Source organism: Barbatula barbatula (genome assembly GCF_947034865.1).
Source record: "Barbatula barbatula genome assembly, chromosome: 16".
Classification (NCBI taxonomy): domain Eukaryota; kingdom Metazoa; phylum Chordata; class Actinopteri; order Cypriniformes; family Nemacheilidae; genus Barbatula; species Barbatula barbatula.
In genome coordinates this window covers 12,107,431-12,124,830 of record NC_136779.1, presented here as the reverse complement: position 1 = coordinate 12,124,830, position 17,400 = coordinate 12,107,431, and the positions used below count along the sequence as shown (strand labels likewise).

General features: G+C 39.5%; 1 protein-coding gene across 3 annotated transcripts; it reads right to left on the bottom strand.

The window, feature by feature from the left end:
- Window positions 1-1,844: 1,844 nt before the first annotated feature.
- usp42 (ubiquitin specific peptidase 42) lies at window positions 1,845-17,179 on the bottom strand. 3 transcript variants are annotated; one of them, XM_079476931.1, is made up of 20 exons: window positions 17,020-17,087; window positions 14,080-14,265; window positions 13,461-13,711; window positions 11,218-11,427; window positions 11,017-11,127; window positions 10,624-10,723; window positions 10,422-10,489; window positions 10,102-10,172; window positions 9,883-9,965; window positions 9,530-9,641; window positions 9,193-9,333; window positions 8,968-9,068; window positions 8,713-8,866; window positions 7,944-8,627; window positions 7,755-7,834; window positions 6,725-7,651; window positions 5,215-5,471; window positions 4,624-4,790; window positions 3,501-3,539; window positions 1,845-3,407 (listed from the first exon to the last, which is right to left on the bottom strand). In XM_079476931.1, exons 3-18 carry the CDS (start codon window positions 13,699-13,701, stop codon window positions 4,624-4,626), a joined length of 3,507 nt encoding a protein of 1,168 aa, XP_079333057.1. In that variant the 5' UTR covers window positions 13,702-13,711; window positions 14,080-14,265; window positions 17,020-17,087; the 3' UTR covers window positions 1,845-3,407; window positions 3,501-3,539. The 3 variants fall into 3 exon arrangements, with proteins under 3 accessions (XP_079333057.1, XP_079333056.1, XP_079333058.1); XM_079476930.1 differs by lacking the exon at window positions 14,080-14,265 and having other exon boundaries at window positions 17,020-17,179; XM_079476932.1 differs by lacking the exon at window positions 14,080-14,265 and having other exon boundaries at window positions 1,873-3,404; window positions 17,020-17,179.
- Window positions 17,180-17,400: the final 221 nt, after the last annotated feature.

The window sequence follows — 17,400 nt, the reverse complement described above, 5'->3', positions numbered from 1 at the left end:
TTATAACAAATTTATGTGTTGGGAGTTTTTAGTTTGTGCTTTTAAGGTAGCCTAGGATAAGACATTTAGTATTTTCAGTCAAGAACTTTGAAAGGCTTTTAGAAAGAGAAATGTCTTTAACTTAAACTCTATCGGGCGGATTCCCAGACAGGGATTTGCTTAATTTAATTTTTTTTATTTATAAAGCACAATAAAACAATGGTCGTTGACCATTGTGCTGTACAATACTAGTAATCATTTTAAAAAAAAGACAGAAAAACAGAGAAGCTCAACAAGACTTTTCTAAAAGGTTTAAGTTTTGCTTTAAAAAGAGATTCCGAGGAAATGAATCTAATAGAGAGGGGTAGGCTATTCCACAGTTTGGGAACAGCCATGGCAAAAGCCTGGTCTCCCTTTCTATTCAGCCTGGGCACCTAGATTTTGACTAGAAGACCTTAAACATCCCGCAGAGCCGTTTACAGCCACAAGTTCAGATAGATAAAAAGGTGCCAACCCATTTAAGGCCTTAAAAAAAAAACAGTAAAATCTTAACTCTAAAACATACAGGAAACCAACGACAGGGGTAATGTGCTCATATTTACATGTGCTAGTAAGCAATCTGGCCGCTGCATTTTGGACTGTTTGCAAACTGTTTATATAGGTTTTGACAAATACCTATATAAAGTTAATTGCAGTAGTCAAGACGAGAGGTTATACATGTATGTATTACTCTCTCGAACTCGGCAGAATTTAAAAAGGGCTTAACTGTGGTCAGTAATCTCAACTGAAAAAAAACACGATTTGACTACTGTATTTTCCTGCTGATCAAATAAAAAGGGAGAGTCAAAGACAACACCTAAGTTTTTAACTGATGGCTTCACATACACAGCTAAACTTCCCAATACTTAAATTTAAGTGCCAAAGACAACTAGAGGTCCAAAAACAATTTCCTCTGTCTTACTCTCATTTATATTTATGAAGTTTATAGACATCCATGTCTTAATGTCTGACATACAAGCTGCAAGATCACACAGACCAGTACTATCGCCCTGCTTGATGGGTACATATGTGTATCATCTGCGTAAAAATGAAACAATACTTTGTGTTTTCTGGAAATTTAACCCAAGGTAAGCAAGTATAAAGAAAACAAAGTGGGAGCAAGAATAGATCCTTGGGGGACCCCACAAATCAAACAAGCTTTTGATGACAGACATCCATCCAAATAAACAGAAAAAAGTTACATTATTTAAATAGGACTTACAACCACTTCAATGCCTGACCTTTAATACCCCCATAACATTCAATGCGAGATAATAAAATATCATGATCAAAGGCTGCACTCAAATCCAACAGCAAAAGTACTGCAGAGTCCCCAGATAATAAAAAATCATTAGACACACGTTATCAGGGCCAGATAACAAAAACTTTGAATAAATAGGCGAGCTGGGATAATGTAAGTTTTAGAAGTAGTGGGCTTTAACTTGATCAAGTGTATCTACAGATATCATTCCAAATATATCTAGAGATGAATTGCAAACCAGAGGAACATGGATCGTGGTTTTCATAAACAATGAGCTGTCTAATGTCCTGAAATACCTTAAAAAGCATTCACACATAGTAGCTGGATCATCAAAGTGCAAATTACTAGGAGGATCTATGACCAAACTTATTGTGGAGAACAAAATCTTGGGTCTTTGATCATTTTTTGCAGGCATTTTTAAAAACATAAAACTTCAAAAAACATGACTCTGTGCTTCTTGAGACATTTCAATTAGTCTGGGAATGTCTTAAGGCCTGTCAAGTAAACCGACCCTTTAATGGACATTTCCATATTAAATGTGATTACTAATTATTTCAAAATGTTTGAGAAAATTGAGACCGAGTGTACATGGAGCATTTTAAATGCAATAATGTAATTATTCTGTAATATTATACAAGGTAAAGGCAAATGAAAATCACAAAATAAATAACACAAATGTTTTTTTACAAAAAGAAAAGAATCCTTGCTGGAATAACCTTATTTCAATGTGATCCTGGTACAATACAAAATATCAAAAATGAATCATTCTCTTACCCTGTAGATTCAAATTAACATTCACCTAATCTCAAGGATTATCCTCACCAGTCACACAGAAATGTTTTTCTTGTTTAGGTACATCCACTATAGCTTCCAGAATTATCTTCCTAAATTCACCAAAACAATGCAGGCAATGGCTTGCAGCCAACTGCATTCAATTCTAAATCCCAGCTTTCCATTTAAGTTTTTTGTCCAGTTAAATTACATTTCTTTCTTATTATTACATGTGTGCGCATCCACCCTGCTGTAGTTTTGCAGCTGAAACATGCGTTTTTATAATGAAACTGAGGGCTGAACAAAACATCTCACAAATGTTTCTTTTATATGTAAAACGGAAACCCCACCCTTTACAAAACCAAACTCTTCCCATCATCACATACATATCCATTCACTCCAACAAAATGCTGTAAACACAGTGAGAGAAAATATTACAATTTCAGACATTAAGGCCGTTTCCTCTCACTCAACATATTGTACACTGTATACATTTACTTTGACATGCTACAGTAAAATGAATGCGCTGAATAACCGTTTTTTATGTCTCTTTTGCTGAGAAAACAAAAACATTGACATATGTCCATAGAGTGGCATTACAGAAAGTGTCTCTAATGAATTCCTGATACAGGACAAACAACTGATAGTACAGTTCAACTTAAATTCACAGTATTATATAGACTAAAATTAAAGTGGACACAATAAAACAATGTCGACAATAAAAAATAAAAATAAAATAAAGATGCAATGAATTTGCATTCTAGACAGGTTTGATTTATGAATTTCAGAAAGAGAGAATATTACAGTGAGATGCTAAAAAGATGTACAAGAGACAGCGAAGCAAATATATTATGTCCTCAAGTGTGTCCAGGTTAACTGTGATGTAAGTGCACGTGTAGCAATAGCAAAGTCTGCTCATATGAGACCGTTCTCTTAACCGATATGTGAAAGCGGTGACATCATAACTCCAAAAGACAAGCAGTCTTTCTCCGCCGATGCAGCATAAAAACGATCTTTCCTTTCCCAGGTTTGAATCCTTAAAGGGAGAGCACGTCTCATCTTCACAAAGTGAGAAAATCCTGAGTCTATGTCTGAGCAGCAACTCTGATGTTAAGCTCCAGGCTTTTGTTTTTAATCGCATATATTAATTTTATATAGACTTTTTTCATGACCAAAGTTCATATCTGTACAGTGTACTAAAAATCATTAGGCTTAAAAATAAAGAAACAGAAATAATGACATTTTAAAATTTCTTTTGCGGTAAAAATATAGTATGTTCTTAATGTTAAGCACCATGTCGGGAACTCTGTAACTGTAGATATTGTCTTTCACATGCTTTTATGGGTGGTTTCAGCTTCTTAAAAGAAACAGACCGGACAGAAGATGATTAGAGTTGAGATTACTTTGTAGAATACACAGATTCTTACAAATTTCCAATGAGACTTCTTACCTTAGGTACACTTTCTCTTCGGTGAGAATTTGTGATTTCCTGTGAAAACCAGAGGTCAATCAGAGTTGTTCAACATTAAACAAAACCAAGGTATCATTTTACAACTGTTAGGTTATACTTTTGGACGGTTTCATCGAAAGCATCGCGTCTGTTTGTGTTGATTCGTCTGGCTAGTAGCTTATATTATAACTTATTCATATAAATTAAAGTTTATATTAATTAAAATATATTTTTATTTTATCATATACTCATTTTATTAAATAAAATGAATACACAATCAAATTTAATGGCCCATGTAACGTTGTCCATTTAGGTTGAGCCAAGTTTAAGTGAGTCCAACCTTTTTGTAAGCGATGGCTACCAAAATATCTAAAATCCTCTAGAGGGCTACTTGTTGATAACATACTTTCAAACTTTAAACATGTGATGCCTTATTTTTACACTCACAGAACCAAATTCAGTTTGCAGGAACTCTATTATTTGCCCATGTGTACTGGAAGTTAATTTTGGGCCACAAAAGCCTGCATACGCAGTAACGGTTGTTTATGATGTTGCTTTGAAAAAATCTATAACTTTTCCGAGTAAAACCATGGAATATTTTCATCAACATGTAACTTTTATCTAGTGACTTAAAGGGATAGTTCACAGAAAACTCGGTCATCATTTACTCCACTTTAGATTGTTCCAAACCTGTATAAACTTATTTGCTCTGCTACACACAAAGAAAGATATTTGGAAGAATGTGAGTAACCAAACAGAGCTTATCCTCTATTGACTCACATTGTATACATTTCCCAACTTTGGTTGTAAATGGGGGATGGGATCTGTTTGGTAACTATCATTCTTCCCAATATCTTCCTTTGAGTCCATCAGAACAAAGTAAAAAGGTTTTGAACATTCTGAGAGTGAGAAAACAATGACAGAATCTTCATTTCTGGGTGAACTATCCCTTTAACAAATAGAAACAATGAGAGGAGCAATCTGACAAACAAGAGCTACAACATCAGTTCTATCAGCTAGCTTTTTATCCCATGAATAATGTATTAGCCTCAGTTTAAGCTGTGCGCGTTCATGAAATAACAATTGGCAAATGTAGATGATATTCTGGAGAAAGTGCACTCACTTAAACATCTGCAGGGATTCGGTGGTAGACGCAATCAACATCTCCATTTCTATGCGAGTGTGTCTTTGAGCTGTTGACAGCGGTACCGTGTCCGTGTTTCACATCTTTCTCCAGTCCATTGTGACATAGGTCAGGTTCACTTCCACTGGAAGAGCTTAAACCATTTGCTGGACAACACAGAAGAAAATGTTCTCTTACCAACAAACCCAAATCACACATCAGTGTTTTAAAAGGACAGTTCACATAAAACTGGAAATTCTGTCATCATTTACTCAACCCTCAGATTGTTCCAAACCTGTATACATTTCTTTGGTCCGCTAAACACAAATGGAGATATTTGAAAGAATGTCAGTAACCAAACAGATCTAACCCCCATCAATTCCCATAGTATGTATTTTTCCGACTATGACAGTAAATGGGGGCTGAGATCTGCTTGGTTACCGACATTCTTCCAAATATCTTCCTTTCTGCTCAGCAGAACAAAGAAATGTATACAGAGTTGGAACAGCCTGTGGGCGAGTAAATGACGACAGTATTTTCTTTTTGGGTGAACTATCCCTTAAAAGATGTTTTTATCTTAATTGTATATACCTTTATGTCCATTGGGCTGCTGCTGGTCCTCCATAGGATGATCTCGGCTGCTGCTGTGAGTAGATTCAGAGCTGTGATGACGACTTTCTCCACCGTTTCTCGACCTAGACTCGTGTTCGTCCCTCTTATGAATGCGGTCTCTCCCAGTGTGAGGCTTTTCCTCATCCCACTTCTTCTTCTTTTTCTTTTTCTTCTTCTTCTTATGTCTCTTAGAGTTGCTGTCCTCATTCATCTCTGAAGGGTCTTCCTCGGAGCATCTACATGTGTAACAATGGTCTGTTAGGCTACTGGCAACATTTGACTTGCTACACACGTACATTACATATGTCGGCCCTGATCATTAACTGTTTTTAAACTATGAGACGATTTATTTTATCGATCGATACCGATTATTGGCCAATATATCTGTGCATCTCTACTATTAATGTAAAGTGGCACTGTACCATAGTAATGCATGTAACAAATTGTTAGTTCTATAGTATTTGCAAAGCAGTTTCAAAAACATCAGCAACTGGTAATAAAATCAATAGCATCTGGCTGCAGAACTGTACTGGCATTCTCAGACACCTTCGCCTCCTGTACAAGTGATGTCACTTGCAGTCGACACAAATAAACCGGAAATAACTTTCTAAACGTTTTTTCAACATTGCCAGGAGACAAAATGCTTTACAGAGGAATAATCACTCTATAACTATAGAAATACACAGTGTATTATTATATTAAGCATATAAAGGTATGACTGTTGTTATATTTATAACAGCAAAGTCGATTACCAGGTGGGCAATTCCAGTGTTATGGATGAGACTTTTATCACGGTCCATTGAAAAAATTGTTATGGATGTGACAAAAAACACGTTTTTGATTTTAAATGCGTCAATTTACAATCTACTAATTTTAATTACTGGGTGAGCTTTAATATATAGTCTTACGAAACTAGTAACACTTACATAAGTAAAAGCAAACGAAGCGATGCAAAAAGAAACAATGGCACATTATGCAGTTTCTTTAGTTTCAACTTGACAGAACACTTTCAGGGTCATGACGTCAACAACGTGTTCAAGGAATACGATTCAGTGAAGACAAAATTCGAGGGTTGCAGAGCTGCAATTTTGTCCTCTGAAAATTCTGCCTTTTGTAATGCCTCTAAAATATCTTGGTCCTCCACGCAGAGTACTTTGGGCAGCTGAACAGAACCAAGCAGCACACTTGACTGATCCAAACACCACTCACTGGCTTTTTAACTTAAATAATATACCGTCATACATAGACAAAACATTTATATTTAAACTAACGGCAGTGACCGCAAGATGTTCTCTAGTTCTCGCAACCAGACCCTTCTCAATAAAATCCTACTTGTTAACATAAATTGGAAGACCAAACTTATTTTTCGTGTTAAATGAAACTCTCAACTCGCTTTGAATAAAAGCATTTGCTAAATGAATAAATGTAATGAATTAATGAATAAGTTTGGTGCTATTGACTAAATGTTAATAAATAAATCAAACCTGACCTGTGTTTGTCTTTGTTCCTATTGTTTTTTTTGGCTTTCTTCGCCCGGCACTCATCTGAGCTTTCTCTTGCATCTGCCGACAAGCTGCGTTTCCTCTTGTGATGCCCAGGCGGTGGGCTGACAGAACGTGGAGATCTGGCTCCTGAGCCATTTTCGCTGACCGTATGGACCTCCCTTCCTCTGCCACCATCTGCCCCACGATGCCCATTGCTGGAAACCCCATCCCTGCTGTGATGTCCTGAAGAACGATAAGCGTCATGTCCACTCCTATCATATCTCCTCTCTCTACTGCGATCCCGTTCCTCCCTGGGTCTTCTTTGAAAAGGATAGTGCTCATGATGGTGGTGTATGGACCTGTCCCTGTGTCGTTTCCCATCGCGATCTCTATAATAGTGCTCTCTGCTGGTAGAACGTTCCCGGTTGGGATGATGCTCTCGATGGCTGTGCCCATAGCGGTTCCTATTCCTGTTATCATATTCCCTATGGTGTCTGTATCTATCCCTGTCTTTCATGTAGGATGAAACGTGTGGACGCTCTACAAGTCTATTATGGTCTTCACCTGATCTTCTTCCATCACCAGATCCAAACTTGCATGGATGTGGTGGTTTTGACTCTTTAGCTTCACCTTCCGAGCACCTGCGTGTCTCTTTTAACCTGTGTGGGCTCATGTGACCATCGCCCGCATGGAGGCGGTTGACCGTAGGGTTGACCTGAAGGTCTGACATGCCAGGTGCTGTATGGGTGGCATGGTTCTGAATCGACTCAACCTTGAAGGCTTCTTGGTCATTGTCCGTTGTCGAGACAGAGACCAAGGAGTCATTTGATGGATGTGCAGAAGAAGACTGAGAATAAGAGTCTGATGGAAGTTCCTTCCGTTTGCTTGGAGGTGAGGAACATTGTTGAAGGTCTGTACTTGGTGGATTGGAGCTGTTGAAAGAATGGAAGAATCAAAGGAATATTTATTTGGTCATCCATGCTATTCAAAATCCTGAAATGTTTTTTTTGTTATTTTGGTTGTTGAGCATCTTACCTTGACTGCGAACCCAACTGCGAGTCCAGACTATCAGATGGATTAGTTTTATGAGATAAGACATGTGAAGTACCTGTAACCTAAGGATACACAAAAAAAGTATTGACAAAAAATATAGGGACACACCCCAGGTATAACTAACCATACAAGTAATAAATATGACAAGAAATTACTCTTTACATGTTGTACCTTATCAGTGTGATTAAAACCATTGGCTTTGGGAAGGCCGTTCTGAGATTTATGGGCAGATCCTGAGCCATTTTCGTGCCCATGAGCCTCCAAAAAGCCGTTGGATCCGTTTGTCTTCGAGGTAGGCTGAGGCAGTGAGCTAGATTTGTGGGCTTGGACTTCATCCTTTACCCCATTCCCATTGGTAATCTTGGGAGGTTTAGCTGTTCCGTTCTTCAAGGCTCCATTCTCCTGGTCAGATTCCTCTGAAGACTCCTGACCATAAGGGACCAGAAAAGCAGCTCCAGTGTGAGTTCCGTTGACCTGCTTGGCCGGTGGGACATCTGAGGTAGTTATTGAGGTGCTGGAGGATGTGGGCGTGTGAGAGGATGTGTGAGAGATTGAAGACACGGAACAATTAGGACTTGATTGGGTCTGGGCGGGTCTCACAGTCTTTCCGTGACCTATGAGAAACGTCAACTTTGGCCTCTTAGACGAGTCAGGAATGCCCATGGGTCGAACGATGGGGTTGGATAGAGATGTGGAAGAGGATGAAGACGATGCGGAGGAGGATGAAGACGATGCAGAGGAGGATGAATGAGACGGACCAGAAGTTGTTTTGGTCCCACCACAAAAGCTTCTGTTGGGTTTTGCGCTACTATGGTAGTCCTTTGAGGAACCGTTTCCGTTGACGTATGACAAATTCTGCAAAGTAGACAAAGTGCGACCAAATCACAAAAAACTTCTAGATCCCTGCAATGCTTTTTGTCATTTTTTTCTCTTGCAGTACCTTCATCATATGTGGTGGCAGCTGAGGGCCGATGAAGGATGTGGAGGTGTACTGAGGTCCATTCATCTTTAGTGGAATGGATGGTCGTGGAGATGACTGACCAGGTGTATGGTTCACCTGGCCAAAGTCACTTCTGTTTTTCAAATCAGGTGACCTAAAATCCAATCGACACATGCGGATGACACTTCAAAGCACAAGCTCAACTCGCATTGAGTTTTCATTTGAGACTGCTGCCAAGTAAATAAAGACATGTACCTGATGTAAAACAGCAAGTATGCCTGCTGGTTAAGCACTGCTCTAATATCACTGAGAGATACGGATGAGTCGTTCATCTGATACCACTGTCCATTGCTAGTCTAAAACAGAGGATGGACAAATTTAGATTCATGCATTTGGCGACTTCCACTCCATTATACAAAAGTATAAAAGTATATGTGGAGATAAAGTGATTTTTAACTTTACTGTAAAACAGGCCTTTACCTTTATGTAGCAGTAGTAATGTCCAGCATGGCAACTGAAACCAGAATGAACCAGCACAGCATACAGAGCATAGACCTGCGGCTCCCCATGAGATTGAGACATGAATGGACGCAAGTCTAGATGCTCGGTGTATCTCACATCCTGTAAAAAAAGAAGCAAGTCCAAAGCTAAAACAAAATGTATACATATATTTTGTGTTCTTTGCTCAAGATAAACTAAATCTGTTCAAACTCATTGAACATTGTTAAATCCAAAATTATGATAAGATTGTAGTCAGATCCACTGACAGCCTCAGTCCTAATAATAATAATAGCAGTTTCGTGTTATGAAACGGTACCTTTGTGATTTTTCCTCCATTAAAGTTGGCAAACCGCTTCAGTGAGATGGTAAGAACATTAGAACTGCGGTGAATGGTGAATCTCTTTGAGGCGGTGACCATTTTCTTACATCTGCCGAGATAAGAAGAGTCACTATAAGCTTGCGTGAAAGTGAATCAGAGGGCACAAACAAACCATTCTGATAAATTCTTAAGTCTCTAAATCTGATCTCTCTTCGCCACAAACATTATTTATATAAAAGCATATGCAGGAATTAAAAAACAATACAAACCATTTTATAAAATAATTACAATAATTCTTCAGTTCTTGGCTAATATAATGAATGATGTGGAGTTAACATGCAACTACGCACTTGGAGCATTTGTAAGCGTTATCCCCATCCAGTTGCTCAGGCTTAACAAACTGTTCAAATGCCTTCGTAAGTGTCTGAGCAGTCTGTAAATCATAAAATTAAATAAAACGTTTAGTAATCAATAAGAGAGTCATTACATTACTGAATGATTATCTGATCCAGACTTGCAGTTTGCCTTGTAAGTCAATTTTAGTTGAAGTCAATGTAATATGCACTCACCTTTATCTCCAGTGAAATGTCCAGATAAGGGTCAAATGTGTCAGAGACTGCTTTGCAATTCAAACATTTGACTGTAATAAAAGATGTGCATTAACAACTGAACCAAAGGGAGAAATCTGAACTGCATAGATTAATCAATCATCTACCGTCAATCATATCACAAATTATTATCAGATAAATTATAAAATCATCCTTAGACATACATTTTCTTGTTTCAAAACATGCAGAATTCGGAAAGGATACAACTTACATAGGTAATACAATCTATTTTTAAGAAACTTTAAGGTTACATTCTAACCGATGAGAGACTGCTGACCTACCTCTGGATCTCAGATAACCCCCAAATATTTGATGTACAAAAGTGGTAGCCTGCGTTTGTCTGTCCAGTCTGACAAAATAAAAAAATGTACACATAAAGCAGGATGCAATACAATTTTCATAAAACAGTCATACAATAACAGTACTTCAGGATTTAAAATAAGTGGAAATAAGAAAAATCAGATTCAATGTTTCAAAGCTTACTTGTTCCCAGGGAGGCAGGACTTTTGCATAGCATCCACTGTATACCTCAAAAACTCATGGGCATCTTCTTGACTTCCAAATCTGAAATGCTTTCCAATCCCTGTTGAACAGGAAAAAATAAATCAATGGGCCATGTTATAAATAACCGTCATACCAGACAAGTCCTTATCACCCATTTTCAGCAAAAGCACAGTGGCTGTTTTTGTTTTAAAAGGGACATCATGATCTAACTGCAATTATCTGACCTTCACCTTCAACTCTTATACAAAATTATTGTGTTTTTACTAGCAATTGAGGGTTGCCTTAGCAAATAAGCACTCCTTTAGGTCAGTCTGGCAGGAAAGCATCTGGCGATAATATAAAATGTAAAGATCTATTCCAAAAAACACTTACGTTTCAGTTCATTAAGCACACCGATAGGCTTGATGACATTTCCAGAGTTGGCAAACACCTGGATAATGTGATTTTGCATTGTACACATCATGCAAAACCCAGGCTCATGACCTAATAAAGGAACAAGAAGGCCATCAGAACAAAGTCATACCTAACATTACATAGAACCTTGTGACAGCGGCACGTGAATAGAGCTCTTACATGTTTTGGAATGCTCTCTGGTCAGCATGTAATTGGCAAGGGGAGCCGTGTATGTTAAACACTGGAGGGTTGAATTTAGGAAACAAGTGTTGCCCAGGTTCTGGAGACCCGATCCAATGCGATGGCTCTGGTTCCATTTCAAGCAAAGGCGCTCTGGGGGAAAGAGGACCTTCTGAGGAGGAACAATGCCATCCCCACTGGCCATGATCACTGCATTGTAAAAAAATGAATGATAGACATTGTTAATCTCTAAAATTATCTAAGAGAGAAAACATTAAGAAACTCTGAGAGCATTAAGTGAGGTGTCTCACTATTGGATACGCCCCTTCCGCGTATTCCTCAGGTGCCCTATTGGCTGGAAGACATGACTCTTGTGCCTGAGGAGTAGCTACCTACATAATATAAGTTGTGCATTCGAAACAAGCACAAGTCTCACTATGGGATATCCTAACACCCATATTGCCAGATAGCCTGTTTCGAACTTGCCTGCCAACCAAGATACAGTCGGGGCTGAATGAGTGATGACTCAAGATCCCACATTCAGCACAGCATGCGCCAATGTCTTTCATGTCTGTAACATCCAGTTTATAAAACAGTGAAAGTATGCGGTGAAGACCAGCTCGCCGCTTCACAAATGTCCTGTATATTGACTCCTTTAAAGAGAGCCCACAAAGTTGACATCCCCCAAGTCAAGTGAGCACATACATGTAAGTTCGATGGGGTAGAAAGAATTGCTTAAACTATCCAGTGTGATAATCACTGTTTCCCCGTACGCGGTCTAGCCCAAGATACAAACAGCTGATCACTCAATTAGAACCCTGCACTTCTATCTGTGTAAATCTGCAAAAAGCATGCACTGGCCATAAAGTATTCAACTTTTGCTGATCCGAATATGCAAAAGGTGGAGGATAAAATGCCCCCAGCTCAAGGGGAACAATAGAAATAATGACTTGGGGCATAAAAGTGGGGTTTGGTTACAGCAAAAACCCAGCATACCTTCCCATATACTGCATTCTTGCAGGATTCAGAGAGAGTGCATGAATTTCACTTACGCACTTCGCTGAAGCCAGAGCCAACAGCAGCGCAGGTATAAACTATAATATTTTAGCGTCAACTATGTCCAGAGGCTCAAATGGAGCCTCTGAATGTCCTGGGACGTGAACAGTCGCCCTCTCGTACAGTATCTACTACAAATCTGTTCTACCAATTCCCCTTCCAGTTTCCAATACCCGTAGAGGGGAACTCCCCTGGAGCGCAGATCCTCACCGAGGTTTGTGACCCCCGGTACATACATTGCTCTGAGGGACAAGAGGTTGGCATGTCGGTCTATGTATGCCACCACTGTGGTTTTATCTGTGTTGTAGGTTGTGGCTGGCAGACAGTTCTTCCTGTACCAGCCAGACTTTTGGTCGGGAACACCACTTTGAGCCGCCATACTAACAGCTGGTGGTCTCGGTCATCTAGGCATGCTAAAGCTAGGGGGGTGGGCGAGTCGTCGCCTGTGCGTAGGAAGGCTGAGGTTGAAACAGAGCTGCAAAGCCTCATCGTCTTTCTTCGCATAGCACCTCTTTTGCATCCGTGTCAGTGCAGCACCAAAAATGCCCTCTGAGACAACCGGAGCATCCAAAATGGCCTGGATTGGATACCTGCGGGGGGACAACCGGCCTGATAGGCTAGCTTGGAGTGCTTCTTCACAGAGTGAAGAGTGCGCAGTGCTCGCAGAAGCATCGACCGCTATCTGGGCATGTTTCAGCCCAATACATGCAGAGCAGACCAGGTGTGTGTCCTTCCCGGAAAATTGTCCCTGCATACGCACAGCCGCAGAGGTTGCCCCTCGCTATGCGGAGTAGTCTGCATTGCTGAAGCCATCGTTTGGCTTAGAAATCCTGCAATAAGCTGGAGTACGAATTGGAGGATTTAAACTAAAAGCGGCTTGGTGACCAGCAGATCATAGACCCGTTAAACCAGCAATGGTTATCGAAAAATAAAAAGGCTTCTGGTGTGAAGCGAGAAGAGATTTTTAAATGATGAAATGACGCTGTGTTGTGCTACTTATACTACGTAGGTAGCCACTCAGGCACAAGCGTCATGTCTTTCAGCCAATAGGGGCTGGCGTAATGTAATAGGGCTTATGAGGAATATGCGGAAGGTGCGTATCCCATAGTGGGTCACCAAAACGTATGCTTGAAAGAGATCTTCTATATAAACTTGGCGCAAAGGCATCAATCAATAGAAGCACTTGCCTTGTTCCCGGGGCCTGTCAACTTGGAGTGACGTGTTGTTACTTCCATTCACAGTCGCTCCAATGTTTTGGCCCATGCAAGCAGTTTTGGCCCTTGAAATATCTGTAGCAGAAGGACCAACACTCCAGCTCGAACTACTGCTCTCCATGTCTCTGCAGGAGAAAGGTGTGAGGGAGCTGGAGTGTTTGAACCGCACTGACTCCAGGTCAGGTTTCTCTGGAGGTTTGTCAACTATGGTCATTATTCATTTTCTAGGAAAAAACAAAATTTTTACATTTATTCATTTAGTAGAAGCTTTTGTCCAAAGTTACTTACAGATGAGGAATACAACAAGTGAATTATATATAATATATATATATATATATACATACATACATTTATTCATTTGGCAGGCGCTTTTATCCAAAGCGACGTACATTGCATTGTGCTATACATTTGTTTCGAAGTATGTAATCTTAAGCAGTCATGAGAAGTACTAGTATTTTATTTCCAAGATACAGTTAAGTTCTCGCAGAAGTGAGTTTTCGATTTTTTTTTAATTGTGCGATTGATTCGGCTGTCCAGATGAAATTGGGAAGATCAAAGGTGACCAAAAATGTCAAGTCACACAGCCACCCACCAGGACATCTTAGAGCACTTCATGCTTCCTCCTGCTGACAAGCTTTATGGAGATGCTGATTTCATTTTCCAGCAGGACTTGGCACCCGCCCACACTGCCAAAGGTACCAAAAGCTGGTTCAATGACCATGGTGTTACGATGCTGGATTGGTCAGCAAACTCGCCTGACCTGAATCCCATAGAGAATCTATGGGGTATTGTCAAGAGGAAGATGAGAGACACCAGACCCAACAATGCAGATGACCCGAATGCAACCTGGGCTTTCATTTCACCTGAGCAGTGCCACAGACTGATTGCTTCCATGCCACGCCACATTGATGCAGAAAGTCATGCAAAAGGAGGCCCAACTAAGTATTGAGTGCATGGAAATGAACATGTCTATATATCATTTTTTGTATTGATCTCATGTATTATTCTAGTTTTCGGAGACACAGAATTATGTAATTTCATTATCTGTAAGCTAATTTAAAGAAATAAAATATTTCCCTCTATGTGTAATGAATCTATATCATATATGGGTTTCACTTTCTGAAATGAGTGACAAAAAATATCGACCTTTTCACGATATTCTATTTTTTTTAGATGTAGTTTACCTGCATATCTTTCCACTATATTTTTCAACTCCATATTGGGAGTTACTCCATATTCCTTGCGTAAATTATTATCAGGCCTGGTTCTGGGGTGCTAGAGATCTTGATGAAGATGAGTGACAGCTTTTGAGTAACTATAAAGGGAGTGCTCGTGGTGCTGTATCTAATCCCTTCAGAATGTGATAAAACTTGTTTTTCATGCTGCTAAAACCAACGGCCACATACACGCTGCAAAGTTTAGGGAACTACATCGACATATAAATGCGAGATTCACTCTTGAAATAGCTTTGATTGACATATTGATAGCCATAGTTAGTTCCTGAATAAAGCAGACTTTTGGACTGAAATGGTTGAATAGTCTGCTGACTGATAGACTCACTCATATCAGTCCCTTGCCGCCACCTACTGGATGTAACTATGTAAAGCGCACTGAAATCGTTGAATGAATCCCCACAACACTAACACACAGACTGACTTGTCACAATTTATATTTTTCATATCTAATAAACTAGTTTAAACAAGTCTGTTGGAACAAACATTATCATCACAAAGTGTCAAATCCTCCAGTTGTTTAAGGGAAAATAGTAAATACTACATTGGTAAATGCAAGAATGATTCTATTGGACGTACAATACTGTTCAAAAGTTATTTCTGTTCACCAAGCCTGCATTGATTTGATCCAAAATACAGTAAAAGAAGCCTGTTCTGTTATGAAAGCCTGTTTTTAATAAATAGTACATAGTTATGCATATCATGATCAAATATATTGTGTATTTTGTATAAATTGTATATCGTGTTCAGCTGAAGAAAGAAAAACATGTAAATCTACGTGGAATGAGGGTGAGTAACTTATGGGATACATTTCATTAACTATTACAAGGGTTTTACATAGTGTTGTGTAAATAGATTTTTATCTTATAGCAAAATCCACATATTTGTTAAGAGCGAGGAGAGGACAATGGCATTAAAACAAACACACATGCATATACTGAAGAAAAATATAAAAATGTATCGCCATGTATACATGTAAATTATTCATAAACGTGTAGTCCTATACATGTTTGTATATGTGTTTACATATACAAAATGAATATGCACAGTACACAAACATGTGTGTAAACTATGTGTGGGTTCAAATATTATTAATAATGTATTTCTCAGAAATAACTTATTTATAAAAACAGAACCCGGTAAATATTTTGAGTGTTTAACCCAGACATGCGAGCTGTTTTTACATTTGTAAAGCAAAAATGAGATCCAACGTAAAAACTCAGCAGCAGTCCTGTTTCCGCGTACTAACAGTCAGAGAATGCAATCCAGAAACCTACAAACACTCAAATGAATACAGGAGGAGAGACATCGCGCCAAACTGAAAGTGCCCATGCTTACTCGAAAACTAAACTCAACTCGACCCGTGTTACGTAAAGCACAAACGGAGGTGTTGATCGGACAGAATGAGGTGTTCCCAGTCAGCAAAGCATTAAATGCGGAAGCTAAATGTTTGTTTGTTTGTTTGTTGCGTAGCGGCTGGTCTGTTGATGTAAGTTATTAAGCTGGGAGTCAGCACGGCCCCGTGGCCTTGGCTTCTTTTATAGCTAACATTACAGTGTACAGTAAACTTATATCAACACTTAATAAAATGTATACACCAGTTACAGTTCGATGAACCGAATAGACCATGTGATCAAAAATAGAGTTTGAATACTACGGTGTCGCTTCCTGTGTGATTTTGTATCAGGAATTGTAGCACTAACGTTACGCACACTCCTCGCACGTCCGCCAACTGTTATCTGGCATGCTAGGCTGAAGGCTTCGCGATCGAGATAGGCCTCTGCCTCGCGATATTTTATACATAATACATGTATTGGACGCTGTGTTCGAATCGTGCGAAATAAATGTTGTATACATTTTACTGGTTGACCGGTTTTCGTGTCGGCGCGCAAACGTTTGACCAAAGTAAAGCTTGCGCGGCGGTGTCGCCAGAAACGCCATGGTAACGGCGAAACGTAACAATACAGACGGAACACGGCGGTGAACATGGTCACGCACTTCCACAAGCCCGTATTACGGCCAGGATAACGTTGATACATGTGGGATGTATCCTCGCAAACAACTCAACAGTACGAAATGAAATAGCTGAAATTGTATTTCCTCGGAAACAGGTAGGGCACGGCATTTAAAATTCACCGGCCCCGTGGCGGAGAAGGCAACGCCGCTCCTCCGGCAGACTCGTTGCGAAACCCGGTGTTTTCAATTTCGTGCCACGCAACTAAAACAACCACACAACGAACGGTTTCCAAAAACAACGTACAGCATTCACAAACTGTATTTGAATCAAACAACGCACTTACCTGTAAATTTATGATTTATTTAAATGTGTTCATCCATTCTAAAATCCAAAGCGCGTCCGGCGGTGAACAATGACGTAGTTTCCCCACGGGTGCATCCGGGCACTTTCGTAATGTCAGCCAACCCAGAGTCGCGTGGATGTGGCCTTGTTAAAGGACCATCAAAGAAGCGGAATTTCTTTGTTGCTGTTAATTCGTCGCACAAGAAAGCAAAACAGCCTTTTTAACAAATATTATTTAAACGGTTGTCGAATTTCTATACGGTAACATTTTATGCAAATTGCTTAGCCGTCTTGATGTCTAATGTGTGGATCGTTCGGTAGGTCGTCGTCTTTATCTCAACGAATTGTAATGTATTATCCCCAAATCTAATCGTATTAATTA